Source organism: Balaenoptera musculus, chromosome 5 (assembly GCF_009873245.2).
Source record: "Balaenoptera musculus isolate JJ_BM4_2016_0621 chromosome 5, mBalMus1.pri.v3, whole genome shotgun sequence".
Classification (NCBI taxonomy): Eukaryota; Metazoa; Chordata; class Mammalia; order Artiodactyla; family Balaenopteridae; genus Balaenoptera; species Balaenoptera musculus.
In genome coordinates, this window is record NC_045789.1 from 32003746 (window position 1) to 32022321 (window position 18576).

An 18576-nucleotide genomic window follows, 5' to 3' on the forward strand; every position below is an offset into this window, starting at 1 on the left:
AGGCCCGTTTCTAGGGGTTGCGTCGTGTTGAGGGTCCTCACTCATTGTGTGGGGCTGTAGCAGCTCTTGGTGTTGAGCTCCGCGTCTGTCTTGACTTTTAATGTGTGGTTCTTCATTAAGTTCCTTGCTCAGTGTGGTCTCTGAAATGCTTAACCGAATTCTGGAAGCTGGACCGGCTGTCTTCCCAGTTTGCCGCTACCGCCCTCCTGTGCTCCTCTAAGCCCTAAACGTTTGTTCTTTCATTTATTCAAGAAATGTGTTACGGACACCCGTCAGGCTATAGGGGTGGATCTGTGAGACCTGCTGGATTGCCAGAAGGAGCAGCACTGAGGTTTTGTGCTGTGGAGTGATAATGACCGGAACTCTTAGGAGAGAACATCTTGGGTTTCATGTAGATTCAGGAGAGACCTCTTCCTCTCTCAGTGCCGCTGACACGAGGCAGCTGTGTCTGTGTAATTGCCTCCTAGGCACGGGCAGTGGAGGTGATAATAGCTTTTGCATTCAAACGGCTGAGCAGCTGTGTTGGCTGCTCTTTGAAGTACGTGGTGCAAACTCAAGATTTCTGTGTGGATGCTGGAATTACCCCCTTTCGCCTGCTCTATCACTGTCTTTATTTCTTTCCAGGAATTAATCAGTCAAATGCTTCAGGTAAACGTTGAAGCGCGGTGCACTGCGGGACAGATCCTGAGTCACCCCTGGGTATCAGTAAGTACCCACGTCCCCGGGGAACCAACACCTCTGTGTCCTGTGGCCAACAGTGTGCTTTCCTCGCCAGGGCTTTTGCACAGGCAAAGTTCTGCATCCAAATTCCATGGCGGATTAAATGTCTGTTTTCTCTAATGAGCAAGTAGCATGAAGGCAGTTCTCTGGGAGAAAGCGGTTGGCACCAGGATCCCACTCTGTGAGTGACCTGGCACGCCACTGTCCCTTCCTGGGCCTCAGTTTCCTCGTCTGTGAGATGAAGGGTTTGGCCAGGATGCTCTCTAAGGAGCTTTCTCTGTCATCCTGGGGTTTGAGAGATTTTAGGATTTGTCCAGAGATGAGCCTGTGTCAGACCCTGGTCTCTGTCTTCATGGCACGTGGTCCCAGGAGCGCTGCTGCTGCAGGCGGCGTGGCCGGGATGCGGTCCTGCCAGAGTCAGGCACAGGATGTGTGACGTTGCCTGGAATTTCTCTGAGCTTCGGCGGTGGCTCTGGGCTCATGGTAAACACGATCCACGAAATGGCAACAGCAGGAGAGGCTGCGTCCCCCTCAGTCCCGGAGACTCTGGGACAGTGACGTTAATTCAGGGGCTTTTGCTGACTTTGGCTCCCCAGGCGCCTCTGCCACCCCCCGTCCCACACGTCCCGACCTTTGCGTTCAAACTCTCTGGGTCCTGCTAAGTGACCTGGCTCTTGGGCCAAGTAGCTGAGATGCCACGTTTGTTTAATGAGCGATCAGGACCAACAGCTACCTGCATTCTGGATTAAAATGATAAACTGTTCATTAGTTTTGATGTTTCCGTGGGAGGGTTCGATACTAAATTAGGTGGCATTTGTGCTGCGGGGGGAGGGTCTCAGAACCCTGTAGAATGTCCTTGTGCCACTGGGACCTCTGCCCTCTCCTCGGTCCCCTTCAGACCTAAGGAGGGAGGTGAATGGCAGAGGGTCTTTCCGAGGGCAGGGGACTGGTGAATAATGGTAATCATTTCTAATTACTTCACTTAGATTGTTCCCCCGACCTTGTGGCTCAGATGGGCCCATTTAGGAGGAGATGGTGGTGGTGACGGCTGGTGTGTGACTGCTGAGGAAGAGACAGCATAGACGTGAGAATCAAAGGCAGTGTATTTGATTCTTTCCTGTAGGACGATGCCTCCCAGGAGAATAATATGCAGGCTGAAGTAACAGGTAAACTCAAACAGCACTTTAATAACGCGCTCCCCAAACAGAACAGCACCACCACCGGGGTCTCCGTTATCATGGTAAGTAGAACAACGCACAGTTCTGCCCTTGGGCAGCTGCAGCGTCTGGCTGACTGCTCAGCCGATGTCGAATCTTATCAAGTTGGCCGCCAAGCGCTTCCCTCACGCGGCCGTGGGCGCCGTCGCGTTCCTCTACACTTCAGGAATGGCTTGGCACGTGAAGGGCACCCTTTGGCCGGCTCCCAGGCCTTGGGTCCTGGGATCAGAGGTTGCGCAGGTCCCAGCAAGGCCAGGCTGATGGGCCCCTGGCCGGGGCGCCCCGGCCTCTTCTCCTGGGCCTGGTGGCCTCCAGGCAGCTGCTTCTGTCTCATCTCTGCTTTCCCGTCTAGAGAGCAGTTCCCAAGCCCAGGTGGGACTTCCAGCAAAAGGAAGTGACTCCCTGACTGCTCAAGGCCTCAGACATAGATTATTTGAGCTATGAATGATTCTTTGGGACTTGGGATAAGAAACAGCCAGAGTTAAGCAAATTCCATTTTAAAAAGTCAGTGTTTTGTGGTTTTTAAAAGTTCAGAAGAATGAAAAAAAAATATTAGTTTTTTCAGGGTTGGTAAAATTTTATGACAAGTCAGTAACAGTGATCCCCGTATTTTTTCAAATCTTCCTTCTTCCAAAATGTTTTTAAAAAGGCAGCTTACCTAAATCCACAAACACGGCAAATGGAAAGCGGCATTAAAGTAAGTGAAGTAGCATGAAAGTAAGTTCAGCAAATGGGAGACGAAGGCAGAAAAAATAAAACTGAGCCAGAAGTGTGGCGTGCACCCTCCCACCAGCTGTCCAGACCCAAGTCCTCGCCCAGGTGGGGCCGTGAAACTGGCCCCCGGTGTGTCCGCACCTGCTCCGGTGCCGTGTGTAGAGCACGGGTCCCCGGCGTGATCTCCGTCCCGCCCACGGGATCAGGGAGCCGCGGCCGGGAGCCAGGCTTTCTCAGGAGGCGGGGGCCTGAGCTGGGTCTCGGCCACCCCAGGACTGCGGGGATCTGCGGAGCCAGACAGCTCCGTCACCCTGACCTCAGGACAGGCCCTCACCCTCTGGAAAGGCTCGGTGTCCTACCCGACTGGGAGGAAAACAGTTGCTTATTCTCAGGGCGCACGGTAGCCTCGGAAGCTTACCTGCGAGGACGCGGCTCCAGACAGAGGCAGAGAGTAGCCCGCCCCCTCGTGAGGGCGGGAGGCCGGCTGCTCCTGGAGCCTCCACCACCGTCCTGGCACCGCCGCGCCGTCCTCCTCCCCCGGGGTGGGCGGCTGCGCTCCCCCCTCCAGCCCCCAGGCCAGGCTTGCAGGCTGATGTGCTGCCGGACTCGCGAGTGGGGGTGATGATGGACTCTGGGCCGAAAGAGCGGGAAGGCCTCTTGAGCTGTGGTTTTCCTGGCATCTCAGCAGTGTTCTGCTGAGAGCCTGAGAAAGTCAGAGTTGTCACAGAGCGGCAGCTTAAACCCTTTGCAAAGAACCATCTTGACTGAGCCCACAGCATGAGAAAGTTCTCAAGCGGTTCACCCTTGAGAGCAAGGCTGCCGGCTGGGGTAAGGGGTCACGGCCCTGCCTCCGGCTGCGTTGTTAGGCAGCTTCTGGGGAAATTTACAAAAATTTAAAAACATTGAAAACTGGCACACGCAACATGGAACAAAAAACTTGAGTCAGCAGCACAACTTAACAGCCACACGTTAATTCAGCTTCATAGTGTGCTAGAGGAAGAACCTTTATAGGAGGCGCCCAGGGCTTATGGCAGCTCCCGCCTCATTTCTTGGGTCACCCGTCAACTCACAGCCCAGATGGGAATGGATGGCCCAAGGCGTGTGGCCCGCCAAGGTTCTGGAATGATCAGCCCTTCTGCCTTTTGGCCCAGTATAGGATAAGGACGTTTAGGTTGCCCTAGAACCTACATCTCACGGTTTACAAATGGCATTTTTCCATTTGCTGATGGATTTCAACTGTTAAATTTCAAACTCCTGAGCTTTAACGGGATGTTTGTGTGAATGAACAACGCTTTATTGTGATTCCAGCGGTGATTGTGAAAGTTGTGTGTTCCCATGTGTGTTCAGTGTCATCTTGGGCATGTTGGCAGGGCTCCGTCTAACCCCACATTCCGTACACAACTCCACAGCTCGTTAGCTCTGGGGAGGTGCTGACGACGTCACCACGCTCACTGCCTACGGGGGAATCAGTAGAGCCTGCCTCGGGGGGTACCAGTTCTCCATGGCCACAAAGCTGGCCTGTGAGTTCTGGCTTGTCCCCCAGAGCAGCGGTGAGCAGACCTCCGCAGGGATGTCGTACTCATCCTCGCCCGACCGAGGACCTGGCGTGGTTGTGTCCGGGCAGCTTGCAAGGCTTCCGTGTCGTCTGCCTCGCTCTCTTCACCAGTACTGTGCGTCTTTGTGTCCTGCCCTTGGGAACAGTTTCAGATGTTTTCTTAAAAATCATTATTCACAAATGACTCTCCCTGGTATTTATATGTTCTCATAACTGGGGTATGTGAGGCTCATGTGGTTTCCTACAGATACAAATAGCAGTGGAAACAGGGTATAAATGTTCCGAGGCGGAACCCTCAGGAACGGCTGTGTCGCTCCCAGACAGAACCTTGCTCTCCGCTGCCACCCCTAGTGTTCTCTCTGCCTTGGCCCCCCACGCCCCCCAAAGGATTGGAGCCTGAGGCTCCGGTGAGAAAATGATAGGGTAGGAATGGTAAATAACGGTGCAAGAAAGTCAAGTTGATGCTGTTGTCTGCATTTTGTTTGACAGTTTGATTTGACAGTTTGAGAGACACTTCAGAGTTTCACTCTGTACCCCGTTGAGACTCTGGGGACCCCGGAGCAGAATTCTGGTATTCAACGTGCTATGCTTCATCCGAGCCGCCTCTAATTGTCACCCCTCTTAAATCTGCATGCTTCTCTTGGACTTTGACACCAGCATCCAGCTCTCAGCTCCTCATGGGTGCAGGTCTCCTGTACCTACTGACACCCGTTTCAGCCAAACGCACCCTTGGAGACTTTACTTAAAACTTCTCGCCTTGCCACGTTGCCTTCCTTCTCAGACCAAAAGCTGGCGAGTGCACAGGAGGAGAACTCCAGTCGTTCTCTTGCTAAAGGCTATCTTTCACTTAGGTGAAAAAGCATCTTTTTGTGAATGAGAGCATAAGATGGGAAACTTTGTGAAGGCTTTTGTTCTCTTTCTCCAAATACATTTCCAAAGATGCATTTTTATCAGTAAGACAGCGTAGGGTCAGCAAGGCTTTGGGATAGGAGAACACGATTGGATAGGATTTTGGTTTAAGACGGGGCCTGTGGTTTCAGAATGCACTCGCATTTGCTCTGGCTTATCCTTAGATGCTTAAGAAAGGACCGTACACCTGCAGAGAGGGCTCACCACCTCGCCCAGAAGAGGCCATCTCGTGGTGGGAAAGGGAATTATAAGAAACCCCTTCTCGCTGCATTTTGTAGCCTTGTAGCTGACTGGAGAAAGGATGGATTCAAAAAGAGTGCTTCCCCACTCGGGGATTATGCTTCTTTCTGGGGGGAAGTTGGGAAGGATTTGGGCTTAAGATAGACAAAACTGTTTCGACTGTGTTGCTTCTGTTGAAAGTAAGTCTAGTTTCTGTCCCTGCTTCTCTCCTCGCTCCTCTTGCCTCTCACGCCGCCTGCATTGCTTTCCTCTGACTAGGTCCCAGGCGATGGTATGTACTAACTGCACGGCAGTGCTTCCTTCCGCTGCACACATGTGTCTTCTTGAGGGGAAGGGAAGAGGAGAAATAACTGCGGGACTGTTGCTTTCTTCTACCCAGGGGAAGTTTTATGGTAGAAAAAAGTGAATGCCGCCTCTCCCCGCTTTCAGTGTTTTCACTGAGGGGTGGCCTGGCCTCTGCTCATACTGGGAGCTTGGAAGCTTGTTAAAGAGCGATGCTGAGTTTCTGATTTGGCTTGTCCACAGTTACCTCTTCTCCAGGTAACGGAAATTGTCCTTGGCAATCCCTGAGCGTTCAGCCCGAGCTGGGAAGGGCCTGTGGAGAGCACCTGTTTTCCAGTTGACACCAAGTGCCCCGAAGGCAGCCGCCCAAGTCTGTCCTAGGAAGCCCCGTTGTTCATATTTTCTCCAGACTTTTTTTTTTTTTCCTTCCAGTCAGAGTACTGGAAGAATCAGTGGTGCATTTTCCCCTCAAGGTGGTTAGACCACTAAAGGACTTCTGGTCCACGTGCCTTGTAACTAAAGGTGCCTGAGAACCGAAAGCTCCCCACGTTTGGAAAACCCAGTGAGAGGGCCGCTGGCCGGGCCTGCCTGGCTGAGCAGAAGTCCTCAAGTCCACTCAGAGGAGGAGGAAGGCAGGTCAGGGCCAGCCTCCCAGGCTAGGGTCAGGAGGTAAGACGACTTCTGTTCCCCTGGAGCAGGTTAAAACCCTTGGGGGTGTGACAGGATAAGACACCCGCACAAAGAAGAGAAGAGCAGGGAGGAGATGGTGGAGGATGGAAGGATGGGTAATGCAGCACCATCGATTGCCAGGGCTTTCATAGGTTACGGGGCACCGGTGTGATGGTGGGGTGGGAGGTAGTTACTATAGACGACCTGTGAGTACTGTTCGAATCCCCGACGGGGAACCTTCTTTAGAAGACTTAGCTGTCAGGGACCTCGCATTCTTGTGGGGTTTGCTTCTTGTCCAGGACTCTTCTGGGCTCAGGGGCGCGGGGAGAAGCGCCCCGAACCCAGGCAGCTGGGAGCCGGAGCCGGGGAGGATCTGCCCAGGCCGCGTCCAGGGCCGTAGGAGCAGAGGCCGCGGCGCCGGGGACGGGCTGGCCCGTGGGCCGCCGTCGGGGGCAGCCGGGCGTTACTTCTCCTCTCCTGTTCCCGCCGTGCATGCTCTCCGCGCCCTGCTCGCGGTGCCGGGACGGAGGCGGCGGGCTAACTGTCTCCTGCTCTCTCCTCAGAACACGGCTCTAGATAAGGAGGGCCAGATCTTCGGCAGTAAGCTCGGCGCGGACGGCAGCCGGCCCGGCCTGGAGCCCGCTGCCCCGGAGCCCCCTGCGTCCCCGGAGTCGCCCCCGCGCTCTCCTGCCGCCGCCGCCGCGGAGTGCGAGCGGGCGGGGACCTGGCGCCGCCACCGCGACTGACCGGCCTCCCCCGCCGCCCGCATCGCTGCCCGCACCGCGCATCGCATCGCCGGGGTGGAGAGCGCGCGCTTCCAGGGCCACCGCTTCCCGCGCGTTCCGCCCGGGTCCTGGAGGGGCCTGTGCGCGTCGGCTTCGGGGACAGGTCCTCGGAGCGGCTTCGTTTAAATTCTCTGTCTTCTCAGTTCAGTGGACATTTGACGGCGTCACCAGGAGAATGTGCAACTTTTATCTGACATTGAGCGCATTTTTATAGAAACACTTTGGATGTACCGAGATCTCTCTCTTATTTAAGTAAACTCAGGAGGGCTCCCTTTTTCTTACAAGCAACTCAGAACTGCGTCTGTCCCTTTGTGGGCGCCCTTCCTCTGCTGACGGGGGTCGGGGGCTGGCTTCCCGCGCAAGGCTCGGAGCCCGAGCGGACCCCCTGGTCCCGGCACTCCGCCCAGCCTCGGGGGCTCGTCTAGGACGACACTGGCTCTGGACTTGTGCGCAGACCGCAGGGAAGGCCGTTTCTTCCCTCGCAGTTGTGTTTCCCTGACTCTTCCCACGACCGTATTAGAAAATGCTGACGACCTTGTCCTTGGGGCTTTTTAACGAGAGGCGTGGTGCATGCCGCGTTGCCGGGCGCTTCCTTCTCCAGGTCCGGCTGCGGGCAGAGCAGGACCAACCAGCGGCCCCAGGAGCCGCGGGAGCCTCCCTTCTCCATCTGCTTTTCATCTGCAGCGGCGGCAACAACCCCCAGGGAGCGCGGGGCACAGTCGGGACTGGGCGGGAAGGTGCCTGCAGACATCCTCTGTTACTAACCTTCTGGAAGGCTGCTGGCAGTTTTTCCTTTTTTTCCACCACCCTGCTCTTTTTAATGATTGTATATAATCAGTGTATTTGTTTTACCTGCTCATCTTCTAAACGGGTGGGCCTGTAGTTCATTCTCATTGTTAATTAAGACTTTTGCCGCCTACAAGTGTATCCAATAAACTTTTCCTTCTTGAGAAATAGCGGTCAGGGTGGGTAGAGGTTCCTGCGTGGTGGTTTTGCAAAGAGTGTGTGGTCAAAGCAACACCTCCCCGGCCCAGGTTCTGGCTGGTGCCAGTGTTGATTTTTGTCTCGGGGTCACAACGGGGAAGAGAGGTGCTTGGGAAGAACGCACAGAGGTGCACCTGGATGGAACTGTGTTTGATTACAGGTGCAGAAACTCACACAACAAAAGCTCAAAAAGGAATAGAGATTATTAGTGTACAACAGAGAACTCTGATGGAACCAGAGACAGGAAGGTCAGGCTTTATAGGAAATGGGGAGCTGGGGCAGCTGTTCTCGTCTGTCTGTGCCTGTCTCAGAGGTTGTGCCGTCTCCTGTCTCTGCTTCTTTCATTGCGTTTCGGCTCTTGGTTTCTGTTCCCTCATAACGTCTGCTTGCCTGGTCTCTGGCTTAGCCTGTAACTGCTTCTGTCCCCAGCTTTGCAAGGCTGTACAACTCCACAGCTTGAGACCATATCTTTCAGCTCTGGTTCTCTTCGTTCACACTGCTGTGTGACGATTTCTCTCTGGGCTGGTGCTGACCTGTGATCCAATCCAGAGGCAGGTGACAGAATGCAGATGGGCTTCCTGGGCGCACAGCTCCAGTGGGTGCAGGCTTCAAGAGAGGGTAGTGATGGGCAGGTCCAGAACATTCTGCCTGTCGCTCCTCTCACTGGTTAAAGAGCGAGCTTTTTCATAGCTCCCAATAGAAAAATGTTTGTTAATGGAAGCGAAGAGCTAACGTAAAAGAAAGAGGAGAAAAATGAGGATAAAGAAAATGAAAATGGAAGAATGATGGAGTGAGGCCTTTAGTGTACTGATCAGAGCCTGAAACTTGACCCCATCTCTCAAACTGCGAGGTTCAAAGACATTTGCTAAAGACTTAAGAAAATAAATGGCCAGGGCAGTGCCAGTCACTGGTGGCAGGAGGAGGAGCGCCTTCTGTCCCGCACGTGCTCCCACGTTCTATGGCACCCTGGATGGCCTGGAGACGGGAGTAGCCTGAGCTGGGTGTGGCAACGTGGCCTGGCAGTGGCCAAGCAGTTCTTTAGTAATTAAATCCCACAAACACCTAGAGCGTTAAGTGGTGGTAAAGGAACAAGCCCAGAAGTAGGTCATGGGACTGGCAGGAGACAGAGCCATGATGTGGTTTCAGATTCCACAGACATCAAACCTGTGCTCTTTCGAAGGCAGCCTGTTGTCCAGGGTCAATCGAGGCCTGGACGTGAGTGGTCATCTAGATGATGATCCTAAATAAAGGCTCCGACACCACAAGCAAATTGTTCATTCACCCACACGTGTGGCAAACGTTACTGAGCTCTTACTCTGGTCTCAGGATCCAAATTAAATAGAGGTCCTTTATTGCTGGGTTCCTCCGCTCCCGCACTGAGAGAGAGGCCTGCGCTTGGTTTATGTTCATCCCCTTATTCCAGCAGGGGAGCCATGTCTACAGAAGTTGACCTTTGAAGAGAGCAAGGGAAGCAGTGACCTGCCGAAGCCGTCGTGGGCCGCCTGCTGGGCCCAGCCAGGAGTCAGCGGGAGTCTGTCTCTCTTTCTTCAGAAAGGTTGCCGTGACGTGAAAGTACATGGAATATACAGATGGAAGCATTTGGCGTAACTCCCCCAGAATAGCTGCGTGAATACGATTGTGAAACGTGAATCAGGAGATGGGGGACAGTTCAGAACAGATAAACCATATTGGAAGAAAGAGCGCTGGGTAGTGATGCTGTCTTGGAGGAGGACTTTCGGGGCAGTTTGCCGTCCCATGGAAATACAGTGTAAGCCACATAATTTAACATTTCCTGGTACCATATTAAAAAAAATGTAAAAAGGAACAGGTGAAATTATAGTATAGTTTATTTAACCCAGTATATCTAAATACATCCCTTTAAAGTATTATTTCAACATGTGATCAATGTAAAAAACAATCATTGGGATACTTTACCGTACTTCTTTGTCCTAAGTCTTTGAAACCTGGTGTGTATTGACATGTGTGGCACATCTCAGGCTGGACCAGGCACATTTCAAGCGTTTAATAGCCCCGTGTTGCTCCACCTGCCAAGCTGGACAGTGCAGCTCTAAAGAAAGGCCACAGCACTCAGTGTCCTTGTTTTGTTTAGTTTTGCATATGATGTGTATGACAACGCAGAAAGACTCCTTATCCACTGTTTTAAATGGGATGGACTGATTTAAGACAATCTCAGCAGGTTAGAGCACTGATCCAAACCTGAGATGTGACATCAAAGCGTGAAGTCCTGTGATTCAGTGGCCAAGGCCCTGGCGTTCACTGCTTCACGGGAAAGATCTGGGAGGCGAGAAGTGCAACGAGCACCATGTCATTAGGCGCCAACAGAACTGCTTAAACGTTAGCATAACCTTAAGCTGCATCCTGAAAAGTCTGTGCAGATCGTGGGTAGCGTGAGTCGAGCCTCCCAGGTACGGCTCTGCGCTGGGGCCTCGGGGTGTGTGGTGCAGATGAAGCAACCATTGCCCGAAAGAAGGCAGCCAGGGTGGCGAGGGGTTTAAAGCCCTGGGAGCCAAGGACTGGTGGAGAAGCGGTCAGGTGTTGCTTAGGAAGACCCAGAGGCACCTCCGCCTGATGTGTGGCTTCACAGTGAACTGCTCTGTGGCAGGGGGTGCAGACTTCTTTTGGGTGCTCTGGGTGGTGGCCCGAGGTCAGTGGGTAGGAGACTTGAGGGTCAGGTGTGAACGCAGCGTTGCAGGAGCAGGCCGGTGACAGAATTCGCTGCTTTCTAAAGGAGCGATTGTCTAGTTCTGGGAAATGCCTAGGTGCTAAATAATAACAAAAGTTCTTAGTTTACAGAGTTATCTCACACTGTCTTGTTTGAGCCACACCACAGCCCTGAGAGAACAGCTAACATTCCTGTTCAACAAACGAGGAAACTCAGATGGGTCTCGAGCTGACGGAGCCTGGACATGCGTCTCCCGGCCCTGGGGCAGGTGTCCTGGGAGCTGCTGTGCCCCTCCAGGTGGTCAGGGATGCTTTAGGGGTAGCATCTGTGTCCTAAGGTGGAGGTGGGATGGGCTGGGGAAGACACCTGACAAAGTGGTAGAAAATCAAGGCGGCTAAGAAGTTCTCAGGGCAGGGGCGTGTGAGTTCCGTGAGATGAAGGAAGACAATAGTCTCTCTGAGGGAGGCGGATGTGTGCAACTTTGGTTAGTCTTGGCCAATGGATTTTAAGGGGTTATTTTATGATAAACCGTGCAGCCTTGAACTCAGTGGGGGTGTGTTACCATCATCGAGCAGCTGAGCGGAAGAAAAAGGTATTTGGTACAGAGACTGACCTGCTCCTGCCATGCTCCTTGTCAAACAGAAGCCTCCTTCATTTGGGGCAGAGCTGGCAGCATGGCCTTTGGCGGTCAGGAGGGTTTCAGCCCGAGTTTGATGGTGTGAGGCTGGGCACCTGCCCGTGCTGGCACTAAGGTCAAGCCTGGGGAGTGTCTCTCAGCTGATCCAAGTCTGAAGCTGCAGCACAGCCAGCTGCTTCTGCCGGGCTCCCCCAGAATCTTGGTTTTGGCAAGGAAAAATATTCCTGAACTTGAGAAAGGAAAATAATTCACTGCATGTTTCTGGCACGTGACTGCCGTGGAATTCAGAGGAACATTTGTAGGTCACCTGCTTCCCTTGCCTGCAGGTCAGACCACCCTGTTCTCTAGAAAGAAGGATGTGAGGCCCTCTGGTTTGAGCAATCTGCATTTCTGGCTCAGGCAGGGCAGGGAGTGATGTGTCAGGGTCATTCATCGTAGCCTTGGGCTTTTATATGGTGATCATGTGATTTGGGGGACCCAGGAAATGCATCATGGACTCTACTTTTCAGATCTATTGAAAAGAAAGATCCAAAAGACGTTTCTCCCACTCATCTGAGAGAAAATAGAAGAGGTAGAATTAAAAATTTTTTAATTTTAATTTTTGATTTGCTACTTTATGGTCTTTGCCTTCCCAGCTTCCTTGCTTTTTCCCTTCAGTGATAACTTGCGATGCCTATAGAATTAACATCATTACACTTTATGCTACAAAAAAGGGAGGTAGCAAGGCTGGTTGCTCTCCTAGTTGAAGTAGAAAACACTTTCCTCCGTCTGTGGTGGGGCAGAAATAGCCAAGTGGAGGCTCGGGCGTATTTGCGGATACGCATGGTTTATGCAGATTTTCAGTTTCACCTCCTCCTCCTCTGTGTGTTTGTGAACATGCTCTGGCCTAATGTGATGTCGCGTGATGACGTGAGGCTGTGGGGCTGCCTGCTCCTCCGCCATCCAGCGCACGCCGAAGAGCGGCCAAGCCGCTCCATCAAGCTCAGTGTGGGATCCTTCCACCTGTGTAAAGACTTTTCTGCTTCGATGTGGAAGGAATCTGTCCCGGGGCTGCTGGGCTCTTCAGCAGTGATGGAGAGGGGGTGGGGCTGCTGCAGGAAGGAGAACCAAACCAGGCCAGAGCTCTTGAAATCGTGTCTGGTAAAAACGTATCAAAGATCCCTAGTGAAAATCTCTCCCGTGGAAGTCCTGTCTTGCTGGATCTAAACTGTCATGTGCCATTTAAATTCAGTTACATTTGCAGAAAAAGGTGCAACGCGGATGTGCGGTCTGGCTGCGTCCAGATTCCCTGGCTGTCTGCCAACTTGACCCACGTGAGCTCTGCCATCTCTCTGCCCCTCCGACGGCCAGGTGGGAGGACACGCGGCCCCAGATGTGCGGCCAGGCCCCTGGCTGGGCTCTGCTCTCGGAGCTGAATGGGAACGGGCAGCCTGGTGGTAAGCTACCGACCTCATGTGCTACCCCCGGCTTCCGTGGGTCCCAGGCAGGGGACTGTCCCGCATGCTGACAAGCAGAAGTGAAGTGTGGGGTTATCTCAAGGCAGAATTGTTCCTTTTCATTGGATTAATTTATTGGAACATTTATTTGTGGATGTTTGGTCCACTTTGGGAACAAGCTTCTCCTGAGTGGATTGTCCACCAGTTCGCATCTGTGTGCCTGTCAGGTTTTCGTGTTCTCTCTGCTCTAAGCCCTCATACGCTTTCTCCTAGAGATCCAGTGGTATTTCTTAAATTAGAGCCTCACGGACTTGACTGATGATGATGTTTCCGTCAGAATCCACACTATCGGTGAGGAAAACCTTCCTTTCCCGAGGCAGCGCATGTTAACACACCGCCTCTCAGCCGCGTCACCTACTGAATGTGCCGCCGTGGTTCCTGGCTGTTGTAGGTCATCCCGTTTCATCCCAAGCCACGTCAGTTTTGACTTTTTGCCCTAATTGGTTTATATTTATTCGAAGTAATTTTTTTTAAAGGAGTGAAAATTGGATAAAATAAGTGAATGTTGAGTAAACCCTAACATATACAGTACTAAACAGAGTCTACCCCTAAGAAGCCCTGTGTTGATGCCAGCGGGATTCGTTTTATGAGTAGATACAGTCAGCCCTCGGTAACCGCAGGTTCTACGTCCATGGTTGGTGGAAGCCACACATGTGGATGGCTGGCTGTAGTTGTGTGTTGATGCCAGTTGTAAGGTATTACGTTTCAGTGGATTTTCCACAGTTGTAAGTAAGTTTTAAACAATAAAGGCAGTAGAGGCACCGATTTTCTTCTTAGGCTCCAAGAGGAAGCTGCTTCATGAACTTTGCTTCAGGCTTGTTAAAATAGGTAGTTGAAGAAGTATCATATGCCTGGCATATGACTTAGATATTCTTAATTTTCTTCTACCACTTTCCCCAAAGTTCCCAAAGTGTGATATCACAGGTTAGTACCAGTGAGGATATTCATTTACCAGTAACTTGGGTATGTCTTTGACTCTAAGATGTACTTCCCTTCTCCCACATTTTACCATCTATTGTTTTGTTAATGGTTTATAAAACAACAGTGGATTTTAGACGGAACAGTGTATAAAGTTCCTTTGGTCGTTTGTTAGATGATTGATAGATAAAGGTCTTGTGTTCTCGTTTCCGTAATGCCCACTTTCCTGTTTTCATTCAAGAGAATTGCTCACCTATTGGTTATTGTTCAAAAACTATGACTGAACCAGGGTTTGACATTTTCCTTGCAAATAACTGTATTATCATCATTGTTTCAAAAGTAGGAGTGAAAAAGATTATTACCAACAAAACAAACAAATACCATTTTATTTAATTTTTCTGGCAAACAACTGAGTTGTTCCATTCCTAAAATCTTTGCTTTTAGAGAAGAGCTGAATGTGTAGGAAAAAGGAGGCGACCCCTTTTAGGTAAGTAAGTTGCAAGAGAAATAGAGATGGAATGTCAGTTTCAACGCAGAGTTCACAACTTACAAAGAATTTATTTATGCAATACAGACCTTTTCTCAAATATTTTTCACAGAATTCCACACAGCAATCTGCTAGAACAGTAGAATTCTACAACACCAAAATGACATTTTCGTAGTACAAATTGCTAATCAAAAGGAAGATGAAGATTGTTTAACAACAAACAGAAGGTAAAACGAGGGTTGCTTCACACAGCACCCAGTAGCCTCTGTTCCTCGGCCCGGGGTGGGGACGGGGGTGGGGGGAGCCCCGACAACGGCTCTGCCTCAGCTTGTGAGCACAGTCAGCCCTCGGGGAGTGAGCTCTGGTACTTGCATTTACTTTAAAAGAAAAACAGAGGTTGTGAGCCCAAAAGCATTTCCAGCATTTCATTTTGGTGTGCTAAGAAAAGGACAGATCAGGAAAACATTGTAAATATTTCACACTTGCGATAACATTAGATCCTTTATGATAACCACACAATAAAATAAAATACCCTCCCCCAAACCATAATTTTCTAGGCCTAAAACATGCTCGAAGAATAATATTGATAGAAATAATTCATTGAGATGTTTTAAATTACATTTACCGTAATTTAAACATTGCTATTTAAATCCCAAAAATTTCAGTGCTGAAGAAGCACAGTTGTTTGGAAAAATACAGGACCCAAAGTACAGCGTAAAATTCCCTCATCCCAGTATTATAACCCATTCCTTATTGTTAAAATCATACATTTCTCAAGATTACAGATAAACGGGAAGTGTTTTTCCATAATATAACTAGCGTAAGTGGGTTTACTTGCTCCACTGTGTATTTATTTCCATAATTGGTGAAAATAGACTTCTCATTATGACTAAAAATATAGATTTTTTTAAAACTACAGAACCCAGCAGCCAGTTTTCTGCTTTGCTATTCCCCCCCAAAAAAGTCAAGCAAAGTCTACAAAAATAGCAATTTAAAAAATATTTTGCTTCTTAGAGCAAATTTAAGTTACATTCAGATGTGATTGATTGCTATTTCTAAGAGAAAGATGCTGAGGGCGCTTCCTGTGCCCAGGCTGGGGGGCAAGGCTGAAGCCCAGCTGTCACTATCAGTAGCGGGTTTGGTATTCATGATGCCACCGGTTAAAGTCATTGTAGAACAGAACAATGCTTCCTGAGGCCATGCCAGAAATGATGCACCTGGGAGAAGCAGAGAGAGAAGGAGGGGTTTACAAACCTATTTATTTATGTCCTCAGGCTTTGTTACTAAAGAAAGAACTGCCCTCCCCAAATCCACAAGGTAAATACAGAAGATGGCAGCCAGACCTACAATTTGTGAGGTTTACGGTATGTTTTTTGGTGACTAAAATGCAGTTCTGAGTAAGCTCAGAGTTCCACCTCTGACGCTCCACAAGGATCCAATTCACAGCTTGCCTTTATATTGAAAGTACAGCTAGTTTGTGCAAGATGGGTCACAAAAACCTGAACAGACTAGATAATTTCTAGGGCGGAGAGGCTGGGCAGGTGAATTTTTTATATTAGGTATTGGAAGCAAAATAAAGAATCATAATCTCAAAGTAATTGCTGGTGGAGGAAGCAGCACACAATCAAGTGACTGACAGCGGTATCTGGCACATACAGAATGAATGAAGAGTAAGAAATCAGAGTGTTGACCACCCTGCAGAAGAATATTCTGTGTCCCATCGTGTTGTTGAGGGTAGAGGGGCCTTGTCCTCCCAACACAGCGACTCACTGACATGATCACTATAGACAGGAGTTGCTGTTTGCTTCCCCTGTCCCTGAGCTGGTGGTGCAGGGAAAGAGATGAAGCAGTAAGACAGGCGGTTCAGAGGAGCCTCTCCAGGAGGCAGAAACCTATTTACTACCTTAGACCTCTCTCTGTATGGTTTGGTTAGGAGAGTCCTTAGATGTCATACTTAGTATCCTTAGTAGTACCTCATATCAAAATTAGGAACTAAAATGTGTCACAACAAGAAAATCAGCTAAACACAAAAGAAGGCGGTAATGAGGATATGAGGGACAAAAAAGCACTGAGACGTGTAGAAAGCAAACAGTCAAATGGCAAAAGCAAGTCTTTCCCGATCAATCAGTAATTACTTTACATGTAAGGTGATTAAACTCTCCAATCAAAAGGCAGAGAGACTGGCAAAATGAATTAAAAACATGATCAAACTATGTGCTGTCTACCAGAGACTCACTGTGATCTAAACAGGTTGAAAGTGAAAGGATGGAAAAATATATTCCATGCAAATAATAATGAAAAGAAAGCTGGGGTGGCTATACTAATATCAGATAAAATAGGTTTTAAGTCAAAATGTTACAAGAGACAAAGAAGGACACTATATAGCAATGATAAAAGGGTCAATTCATCAAGAGTACATAGCAGTTACAAACATATATGAACCAATCAGCACCCCCAAGATATATGGAACCAACGCTGACAGAATTGAAGGGAAGAAAAAACAGTTCTACAATAATGGTTGGAGACTTCAATACCCCACTTTCAATAATGGGTAGAACAACCAGAAAGAAGATATGGAAATGGAGGATCTGAACAATACTAAAAACCAATTGGACCTAACACATATATAAACATTCACCCAACAACAGCAGAATGCACATTTTTCTCAAATGCACATGGAACATTCTCCAAGATAAACCATACATTAGGCCACAAGTCCTAATACACTTTAAAAAGATTGAAATCATACAAAGTATTTTTTCTAATCACAACGGAATTAAACTAGACATCAATAACAGAAGGAAAACTGGAAAATTCATCAGTTTGTGGAAACTGACCAATGGGTCAAAGAAAAAAATCTCAGGGAAATTAGAAAATACCAAGACAAATGAAAACAAAACAACAAGCCAAAACTTACAGGATGCAGCAAAACCAGTGCTAAAAGGGAAATTCAGAGCTGTAAACACACATACTTAAAATCTCAATCAGTAACCTAATTCTACACATTAAAGAAAGAACAAGAAAAAGCTGCAAACTAAACCCAAAGGTAACAGAAGGAATGAAACAATAAAGATTAGAATGGAAATAGGGGATAGAAAAACAAACATCAATAAAGTCAAAAGTTGCTTCTTTGAAAAGGGCAACAAAATTGACAAACTTTTACTTAGAAAAAAAGACTCAAATTACTAAAATCATAAATTGGAGACATTGCTACCAATTGTATAGAAATAAAAAGAGGATTATCAGAGAATACTAGGAACATCTGTATGCCAACAAATGGGATAACCTAGATGAAATGGAAAAATTCTTAGAAACACATTATTCCAAAATTTCATCATGGAGAAATAGAAAATCTGAATAGACTTATAACTAGTAATGAGACTGAATCAGTAATCAAAAACCTCTCTATAAGAAAAGCCCTGGACCAGAGAGCTTCACTGGTGAATTCTATCAAACATTTAAAGAAGGATTAACAATACCAACTCAAATGCTTCTAAAAAACTAAAGAGAACAGTTCTCAAGTCGTTCAATGAGGCCAACACACCCTGACACCAAAGTGAAACAGACATTACAAGAAAAGAAATCAAAGGCCATATCCCTTATGATTACTGATACAAAAATCTTTAACAAATACTAGCAAACCAAATTCAGTAGCATATTAAGAAGATTATACACCATGACCAAGTGGGATTTATTCTTGGAATATAAGGATGGTTTAACATTCAAAAATCAATTGTAATATATCACATCAATAGAATTAACAATAACAAAAAAAAACCCACATGAGAGAAGACATTTGACTAAATTCATCATCCTTTCATGATAAAAACACTGAAACTATGAATAGACGGAAAGTACCTCAACACGATATAAAGGGCATTTATGAAAAATTCCCAGCTAACATCACATTCAATGGTGAATACTGAAAGCTTTCCCCCTCTTACTGGGAACGAGATGAGGATACCTGCTTTCACCACTTCTAGTCAATAGAGTATGAAAAGTCCTAGCCAGAGCAGTTAGGCAAGGAAAAGAAATAAAAGGCATCTAAATTGGAAAGGAAGAAGTAAAATTACCTCTATTACAAGTGACATGATCTTTATGTAGCAAATCCTAAAGATTCCACACACAAAAAAACTGTTAGAACTGATGAACTTATTAGCAAAGTTGCAGGATACAAAATCAACAATACAAAAAATAAGTTGTGTTTCTACATACAAGCAGTGAACAATTCCATCATAGCAACAACGACAACAAAAAAATAAAATGCTCAGGAATAAATT

At 48.4% G+C, this 18576-nt stretch overlaps 2 protein-coding genes across 5 annotated transcripts in view; one reads left to right on the forward strand and one right to left on the reverse strand.

Moving 5' to 3' along the window:
* DCLK2 (doublecortin like kinase 2) overlaps positions 1–9492 on the forward strand; it is a 151172-nt gene extending 141680 nt beyond the window's left edge. Inside the window, 3 exon segments of the mRNA XM_036852031.1 lie at positions 625–705; positions 1844–1960; positions 6870–9492. Of these exon segments, the coding sequence (XP_036707926.1) occupies positions 625–705; positions 1844–1960; positions 6870–7052 (381 nt within the window). The 3' untranslated portion in view covers positions 7053–9492.
* A 4855-nt stretch (positions 9493–14347) lies between these two features.
* LRBA (LPS responsive beige-like anchor protein) overlaps positions 14348–18576 on the reverse strand; it is a 745100-nt gene continuing 740871 nt past the window's right edge. For all 4 annotated transcript variants that reach the window (XM_036852028.1, XM_036852030.1, XM_036852029.1 and 1 more), the window contains exon 57: positions 14348–15513. In XM_036852028.1, the coding sequence (XP_036707923.1) occupies positions 15423–15513 (91 nt within the window). In that variant the 3' untranslated portion in view covers positions 14348–15422. The remainder of the gene's footprint in view (positions 15514–18576) is intronic.